The sequence below is a fragment of the Felis catus genome, chromosome D4, assembly GCF_018350175.1.
Source record: "Felis catus isolate Fca126 chromosome D4, F.catus_Fca126_mat1.0, whole genome shotgun sequence".
Classification (NCBI taxonomy): Eukaryota; Metazoa; Chordata; class Mammalia; order Carnivora; family Felidae; genus Felis; species Felis catus.
Window position 1 is genome coordinate 59,299,657 of NC_058380.1, and position 9,827 is coordinate 59,309,483.

The 9,827-nt window shown below is 36.3% G+C and overlaps 1 protein-coding gene across 1 annotated transcript in view; it reads left to right on the forward strand.

Moving 5' to 3' along the window:
- Positions 1-9,827, forward strand: part of DCAF10 (DDB1 and CUL4 associated factor 10) — a 38,795-nt gene that overhangs the window by 23,799 nt on the left and 5,169 nt on the right. Inside the window, exon 4 of the mRNA XM_045043165.1 lies at positions 8,513-8,715. Within this exon, the coding sequence (XP_044899100.1) occupies positions 8,513-8,715 (203 nt within the window). The remainder of the gene's footprint in view (positions 1-8,512; positions 8,716-9,827) is intronic.

The following is a 9,827-nucleotide window of genomic DNA, read 5'->3' on the forward strand; positions in this document are numbered from 1 at the left end:
AGAGATTTGTCTTAGCTTTTCTGTATCTTTAAGGAGGAAGAACCTGCCTTTGGGAAAAACAATCAAAAAATGATTCCATCTTTTGTTACTTGCACTTAGTCATATATTGCAAGTAAAAAATTTGGAGAAAATTATATGGAAAGGAGACCAAGTAGTATAGTTAATGATGAAAACTGGTTTACAAGTTGAGTTTCCTAAATTTAAGGACTTTAAGGAAAAATATTATTTTCTCTATGGAACAGAAATGTTTTTCATTCTTTGGTCCTTTGATTCTAAATCTATTTATTTTATAACTTTTGTACTTGTTTTTCATGCATCAAAGAGTACTTTCTCATTTGGAGTGGTACCGATCCATAGGGGGATGTTTGGAAGTAAATGTATCATGCAGTTTTAGTTGTTAATATGGGAGAAGAGAGGATTTCTACTGGCGTTTAATCATCAGGGATCTGAGTTTCTAAACATCCTGCGTGGGACAGTTTACACAGTCAACTAATAATCTACAGTGTCAGTAATGCCTCTGTTGTGAAATACTTCAATGTCTCCTTATAGAGAAATTGACCATTTAAAGAGTTGAAATTTGAGAAATGATTAGAATATACCTATTGCTGGGGCACCTGGGTGGCTCATTTGGTTAAGCGCCCGACTTCGGCTTGGGTAATGATCTCACAGTTCATGAATTCAGGCCCCACATCCAGCTCTGTGCTGACAGCTCGGAGCCTGGAGCCTGCTTCTGATTCTGTGTCTCCCTCTCTTTCTGCTCCTCCCCTGCTCATGCTCTGTATGTCTCTCAAAAAATAAACATTAAAAAAAAAATTGTAAATATACCAGTTGCTAGCTGTGGTGAAATGACAATACAGTGATATACAGGACCATTTCTGAAATATTCTTTTCAGAGGTCATATGTAAAAAGACAGGGGATATATTTTTTTTTAATGTTTATTTTTGAGAGAGCGAGCGAGAGTTCACAAGAAGGGAAGGGGCCGAGAGAGAGGGAGACACAGAATCTGAAACAGGCTCCCGGCTCTGAGCTGTCAGCACAGAGCCTGACATGGGGCTCCAACTCAGAAACAGCGAGATCATGACCTAAGTTGAAGTCGGACGCATAACTGACTGAGCCACCCAGGTGCCCCAAGATGGGATGTTTTTAAAGATTTGTAACTATGCATACTGTTTCAGCAAAGGATATATAGATTATCTTTTAGACACACATAACTGTTAAAATTTATTTTTTAAATTTAGAAATAAAACTTGAATAGGAATATGAATGGTAACTTCTAAATTAGTGGACAAAAGCTATTAAAACATGATCAATCCAATAGAGGCAGAGAAGGGAGGGGAAATCATTGAAAAAATACAGGTAAATCATGAAGCACAATGAAGCACAAAAATATGGTAGGCAGATAATCCAAATATCAATAATTGCAATAAATATATATGGACTAAAGTAGCCATTTAAAAGACAGATGGGGTTAGATTGGATTAAAAAAGAAAACCAAACTATATGTTCTTTGTAAGGGACACACCTAAAACATACCAATGAAAAAATCTGAAAGTAAAAGGATGGGGAAAAAATAACAGGCAAATTCAAATCAAAGAAAAACAGTTACATATCCATTGATAGCAGACAAAAGACAGTTTAGGGCATAAAGCATAATTAGTGATAAAAAAGGTACTATATTAATTAAAAGGTTTATTTCACTGGAATATAAAATTCTTATGTGTATCTAATAAACATAGCTTCAAACCATAAAAAGCAAAAATGGACAGATTATAAAAAAAAATATTTTCCGTATCAGTGGAAAATATTAAGCCATTCTCTCATTTACTAATAGATAAAATAGGCCAAAAAGTTAAAAAGACCATAGGAGATTTTACTGTTAATAAACTTGATTTATTAGGCATATTTAGAATTCTCCCAACACATAGTGAATACATCCTCTGAAGCAAACTCAGAACATGTACAAAAGGAGAGCATGTACCGGACTACAAAGTAAGTTTCAACCAGTATCAGAGATTTGTTATCACACAAATGATTTTCCCTGACCTCAGTATAGTTTAATTAACAGAGGTAACTATAAATTCCCATATTTGGGTTTATAAACTCATTTCCTAAATAATTCATGGATTGAAGAAGAAATTATTAGTGAAATCAGTAAACTAAAAATTAGTGAACTAAGCATTTTATCAAAAAAACTGAAGGGCACCTGGGTGGCTCAGTCGGTTGAGCCTCTGACTTCGGCTCAGGTCACGATCTCACGTTTTGTGAGTTCGAGACCCACGTCGGGCTCTGTGCTGACAGCTCAGAGCCTGGAGCCTGCTTTGGATTCTGTGTCTCCCTCTTTCTCTGACCCTCCCCCTTCATGCTGTGTCTGTCTCAAAAATAAATAAACATTAAAAAAAAATTAAAAACTGGGAAAAGATTAAAAAGAGTAAACCCAATTAAAGTAGATTATGGAAATGATAAAAGAAATTAAAGCCTGTGTTTTGAAAAAGCCAATTGAAATTGCAATTATCTGGTAAGATTCGTTAAGAGAAATCAGACAAAAGATAATCTTAACCATAAAAAAAGGAGACAATAAAAAATATACAATAAGATAATAAGTTCACCTTTATGCCAGTATACTTGAAAACTTTGATGAAGTAGACAGTTTACTCAAAATCCTTAGCAAAACTGATCAAGAGAAATAGAAAACCTGAAATAGACCTATCACCTGGACTGATTATTTAACCAATATGTACTGATTTATCTGAAGTAGTTGTTAAAATATTAAACTTCTTCTGTATTAAATGATAAATAGCCACTATCCTGAATCATCCCCAGGTGGTCAAATCCTGTCACCTTCTGGTTACCCAGGCCCTTTTGGGGACACTTCCCTCAAGATCTCTCTGTGATCTAGTAGCTAAAGTCCCCCTTAAAACACCTCTCCCCCTTTGGGGTGGGGGTCGTTCAGCATCTCATTTAATTCTGAGAACAGCCTCATGAGTTAGATAACTATTACTATCCCATTTTAAAGCCAAGGAAACCACAAAGTCAGAGACGTTGGGTAACTTGCCCACATGACTGTCATTAAGACAGTAAAATATAAGCCAAGAGTCAAACCCTGGTTTACAGACTGCTGAGAGGTTTTGCTGATGGGAGTTTTAGGATATTACAGTAAAGTAATTCCCAGACCCAGTTCCAACACTGCCAACCACATCAATTCTGACTGGCTAGTTTTTTGCATTGCTGGTTATTTAAATATTCTGAATATTGCCTCTGCTATAGCCATTAAAGAAATAGAAAGTATCAATTAAAATTTATCTAATAAAACAGCAGGCCTGTCAGTTTTACAGGTGACTTCTACCAGATTATATAGGAAACAGAACACTTCAATTTTATTAAGTTGTTCAAATTCCAGAAAAAGGGGGAATTCTCCTTACCTCATGTATGAAGTTAGAGTGACCTTAATACCTAAACCCAACAAAGATAATATTAGAAGAAAAAAATTGAAAGGTCAGTCTGCAATGTGAATGTAGATGCAAATATTCTAAACAAAAGGAAACTGAATCCTGTAAGTTATTAATCAAAATATCATGGCCAAGTTTGGTTTATTCAAGGCATCAAAAGATATATCCAGGGCGCCTGGCTGACTTAATAGAGCATGTGACTCTTGATCTTGGGGTCATGAGTTCGAGCCCCACGTTGGGTGTAGATTACTTACAATCTTAAATCTATCAATAGAAGTTATATTAAAATTCTATTAATTTATCACATTAACAGGTTAAACCAAAAGTCCATATGATTGTTTTCATCAAGGAATCAAATTCAACATTCGTTCATAATTAAAAACAAAGAGGGGACATTATTACCAGTCTTTAAAAAATAATTTTTTTAATGTTTATTTTTGAGAGAGAGAGAGAGTGAGAGCAAGAGTGAGCGAGCAGGGGAGGGGCAGAGAGAGAAGGAGACACAGAATCTGAAGCAGGCTCCAGGCTCTGAGCTGTCAGCACAGAGCCTAAAGGGGGGCTTGAACTCACAAGCCGTGAGACTGTGACCTAAGCCAAAGTCTGACGCTTAATCAACTGAGCCACCCAAGAGCCCCCATTATTACCAGTCTTACAGAGATTGAAAGGATTATAAAGTGATACAATGAACAACTTTATGGCAACAAATTAGACAACTTAAATACCTAGAGAGTCCCAAATTATTTAAATTGACTCAAAAACAAATAGAAAATCTATAGACCTACAGACCTAAAGCAAGCTAAAAATTGAAGTGGTAATTTAAAAATCTTTCCACAATGGAAAGCCCAGTCCCAAAAGTCTCCACTGGTGAATTTTACCAAACATTTATAGAATAAATAATACCAGTCTTTCACAAACTTGGAGAAAATAGAGGAGAGAATACTTCCCAACTCATTTTATGAGGCTCGTATTATTACTCTGATACCAAACCACACAAACATCATGAGAATAATAAACTACAGACCAATATTCCTCAAAAACAAAAAGAAGAAAATAGAAAAATCCTCAACAGAATATTAGCAAATTAAACATAGTATCATGTATAAAGGATTATATGTCACAACTGAGTAGAATTTATCCCAGGAAAACAGGGTTGGTTTAATATCCAAAAATCAATTAATGTAATATATCATATTCAATGCAATCCCTATCAAGATTCCAGCTGCCTTTTTTGGACAGATTGTCAAACTGATTCTAAAATTTATATGGAAATACAAATGACCCAGAATAGCCAAAACAACCTTGAAAAGAACAAAATTGGAAGACTCTCACATTTCTCAATTTCAGAACTTACTACAAAGCCATAGTAATCAAGACAAGGTGTTTACTGGCATGGGACAGGCATATAAATGAGGAACAGAATTGAGAATCCAGAAATAAACCATTGCATTTATGATGAGCTGATTTTCAACAAAGGTATCAAGGTACTTAAGTGGTTCAGGAAAGGATAGACTTTTCAAAAAATGATGTCTGTGCAACTGGATATCCAGATGCAAAGAGATGAATTTAGACCCTTATCTTACATTAAAAAAAAGCAATTCAAAATGGATTTCAACCTGAATATAAGAGCTACAATCATGTATCTCAGGGGAGAAAACTTGGGAGCAAATCTTCTTGCAAACCAAAGTATGAGTGATTTAACAAATTGATAAAATGGACTTCATTAAAATTAAAAACTTTTGTGTATCAAATGACACCATTAAGAAAGTGAAAAGAAAGACTATAGTCTGGGAGAGAATATATATCTGATAAAGGATGTGTGCCCAGAATATATAAAAAACTCTTGTAACTTCTATGTACACAATAACCCAATTTAAAAATCGGCAAAATATCTACGTAGACATTTCACCAAGGAAGATATACAGATGATTAATAAGTATGTGAAAAGATGTTCAGCAACATTAGTCGTAAGGAAAATGCAAGTCAACCAAAATGAGAAATCATTTGACATCCACTAAGATGGCTTTAATTGAAAAAGACAATAACAAGTATTGGTAAGAATGTGGAGAAACTGGATCCTCGTAGATTGCTGGTAGGGATGTAAAATGGTTCAACCACTTTATAAAGCAGTTTGGTAGTTTCTTAAAATGTTAAACATAGAGGGGCGCCTGGGTGGCGCAGTCAGTTAAGCGTCCGACTTCGGCCAGGTCACGATCTCGCGGTCCGTGAGTTCGAGCCCCGCGTCGGGCTCTGGGCTGATGGCTCAGAGCCTGGAGCCTGTTTCCGATTCTGTGTCTCCCTCTCTCTCTGCCCCTCCCCCGTTCATACTCTGTCTCTCTCTGTCCCAAAAATAAATAAACGTTGAAAAAAAAAAAATAAAAAAAAAAATGTTAAACAGAGTTATCATCTGACCAGCCATTGCACTCCTAAGTATGTACCCAAGGGAAACGAACACATATCACCGCACAAAGATTTGTCCATGAATGCTTATAACAGTATTATTCATAATATCCCCCATATGGAACAAATACAAATATCTATCAACTGGTAAGTGAGTAAGCAAAATGTAGTATATCTATATAGTAGAATACTATTTGGTAATGAAAAGGAACAGAGTACTGATGTGCTACATCATGGATGAACCTCAAAAAAATTATGCTAAGTAAAAAAAGCCAAACCAAAAGACCACTTATTATATCATTCTATTACTATTAAATGTCCACAATTAGCAGATCTACAGAGACAGAAGTAGGCTAGTGGTTCCCTGCAACTTGGAGTAGGAATAGGAAGTGACTGCTAATGGACAGGGTAGGGTTTTTAGAATGAAGAAAATGTTCTAAAATTGGATTGTTTTAATGATTGCACAACTCCACTAAAAAATCACTTAATTGTAAGCTTAAAATGAGTGAATTTTATGACATGTAAATTATATCTTAATAAAGCTGTTAAAAACTTAAGTAGAAATAGTAGGAAACTCTTCAAAAGTATACACTAAAACCTACCTGACATTTTTAAATGGTGAAACTTGTAGAGGTTTTCTCGGTAGGGGAACCTGGCTGGCTTAGTCGGTATAGCATACAACTCTTGATCTTGGGGTCAAGAGTTCAAGCCTGACATTGAATGTAGAGCTTTAAAGAAGAACATGCCTGCTGTTACTGCTATTGTTTACCATTGTTTTGGGGTGGTTGTAGGCAGAGTCCTACTTGGTGCAGTATAATAAATATATAAGGATTGGAAAGGAACAATTGAAAAAACAGCATTCACAGATGATATTTGTCTGTATGAAGGGTTGGTAAGCTTTCTGTAAAGGATTGTGCAATAAATATTTTAGGCTTTGTGTGCTATGTGGTTTCTGAGCAGCCATAGACAATACATAAATGAATATTGCTGTGTTCCAACAAACTTTCTATACAAAAACAAGCAATAATCCAGACTTGGCCCATAGACCAGTTTTCTGACCCCTGGTCTATATAGAAAACCTTAGAAATTCTGACAAATTATCAGAATTAGTAAGAGTTAACCAACCAAGATTGCAAGAGTTAAGATCAAAATGTAAAAATCAGTAGTGTTCCTAATCATTACAACAAACATTTAAAAAAATTTTAAGCATATAGTTTTTAGTAATTAAGAAAAAAATTTTTAATGTTTGCTTATTTTTGAGAGAAAGAGCCAAGTGCTCAAGCAGGGGAGGGGCAGAGAGAGAGAAAGGGAGACAGGATCCAAAGCGGGCCCTGCACCGACAGCAGAGAGCCCAAGGGGGGCTTCAACTCAAGAACCGTGAGATCATGACCTGAGCTGAAGTCAGACAACTGACTAACCCACCCAGGTGCCCCGGTAATTGAAAAACTTTTTAAAAACCAGGATGGGTCAGGTCACAGATTAGACACAACTTTAAAAAACAGATTGGAAGATAGATACTGAAAAATCATCCAGAATGCAACAGAAATGAGATAGAATACATGAAAGAGCAGTTATGAGACCAGGAGAGTCAAATGTGAATGTTTCAAACATCTATTTGGAGCCCCAAAAGAATAGAGAAAATAGGTAAGAGGCAATACTGGAATAATAACGGATAATTTCCCAGAATATATGGATATTAATCTTACAATTTAGAAGGTCAAATGAATCCCAATACAGTAGAAATCCAAATTTAGACATATCAGAGTGAAGCTGCAGTACTCCAAAGACAAAGAGAAGGTAAGCCCAAAGGGGGAAATATGATCCAAATAAACAATTGACTAATAGCACCTACAAATAACAACAGGGTTAGGGTTAGGAAGCCGGAATTCAGTGGACTATTATCCCCAGTAGTCAGAAAGAATTGAAGTACATAACTGAGTACATAACTGAAGTTGTGTACTCAGCTAAATCTTTAATCATAAAAGAAGAGTAGGGGTGCCTGGGTGGTTCAGTTCGGTTGAGTGTCCAGCTCTTGATTTTGGCTCAGGTCACAATCCCAGGGTTGTGGGATCAAGCCCTGTGTCAGACTCTGTACTGAGCATGGAACCTGCTTGAGATTCTCTCTCTCCCTCTGCCTGTCTCTTCCACTCCTTCCCACCCTCCAAAAAGAGGGAAATACAGATTTTCAGAACAACATAAAGTGAGAGTTTACCTCAACAAAGTCTTACCTAAAAATATATACTTCAGGGGTTGCCTGGGTGGCTCAGTTAAGTGTCCAACTCTTGATTTCAGCTCAGGTCATGATCTCACAGTCGTGAGCTTGACTCCCACATCAGGCTCCATGCTGGGTGTGGAACCTGCTTAAGATTCTCTCTCTCCCCCTCCCCCTCTCCCCTTCTCTGCTCACTCACTCAGAAAAAATTAAAATTAAAAAAATATATATATATATACACACACACACACACTTCAGAAAGAAAGAATAAAATGGAAAGTTGGAGATGAAAGAAGGAATGATGAGCAAAACAACCAAATTTGTTAATTGTTAATGTCCATAAAGCTAAGTACAAATTGACTGTAAATTCTAGTTTGACGTTCAGAATTATGACTATCAACCAAATCCTTATATTTATGATAATTCTAGGTTTTGTTGGTTTGATTTCTTCTGTAGGTGTACAGAAGATGGGTGTCCACATAAGAAATTCTTTCACACACGTTTTCTCATGAGAATGAGATTAACACCAGATTGTTCGAAAATGTTGATCTCAACGTCCTCTGGATATCTCTTGATTTTGCATGATCTTGACTTAACCAAGTCTTTAGAAGTAGGCAGCTATCCTATTTTGAGAGCAAGAAGAACTACATCAAGTTCAGGTAAGCTTTTCTTTTTTGATCAAAGAAAGTTTTCCAAAGAATCTCACACAAAGGGATGGCATATGTTTCCATTCTGAGAATGATAGCAGGAGAAAGGGAAGAAAATTAGAAGATATTTTTTGGAAAGCCCAGTGAGAGCTTTTTTTCCCAAGGAAGTACGACCTATATAAATCTCTGACATAGCATAAATCAATGCTTCTGTATCACAAATGATCTAGGGCAAAGAACTGCTAACTCTAAAAATACTTCCTTTTAGCTATGCTATCCAGAAATCTTTCATCAATTTCTAAATCATCACTACCTCAAAAATTAGTGGTAGCCCAAGGTAGTATCAATCTTTTTAAGTCCTTCTGGAACCCAGCAGAGCTTTTAAGATATATTCAATATGTGGGGCACTTGGGTGGCTCAGTTGGGTAAGCATCTGACTTTGGCTCAGGTCATGGTCTCGCGGTTCATGGGTTCCAGCCCTGTATCAGGCTCTGTGCTGACAGCTCAGAGCCTGGAGCTTGCTTCAGATCCTGAGTCTCCTTCTCTCTCTACTTCTCCCATGCTTGCACTCTGTCTTTCTCAAAAATAAATAAACCTTAAGAAAAAGATATATTCAATATAGAATTTTAAGTCTCTATTATATCCTAGACTATAAGATGTCCATACCCAGGTAGCTGGTGCCATCCTATTTCACAGCCCCTAAATACCCTCTTGCTAAAGCCCTATTTTTCCTGTTGCTGATTACATTAGACTTCAGTGAAATTGGGGCTCAGAAAAACTTATGCACCATAATTCATCTACATTTTATATGATAGACACTATATTTCATCACCTTTGGGAAGAAGAGGGCTGTTCCAGGAACATAATTTTGTGTTTACCCAGACATAAGCATTTGGAACACATAATGTTTATTTATAAATTGCTATTTAAAATTGGCTTCAGATGGTTGGACTCTTTCTCTTGTCTATATAGGGCCACTTTTGAAGATTCCTTTGGGATAATGCAGGCCTCATTATACTGCATTTGCCCAATTTACTGCTAAAAGTAGAAATTTAAGTTTTACCAACGTATTTGCAAAGCAAGGCATTTCCTAAATATGTGAGTAGAGTCCTTTTACATTCAGA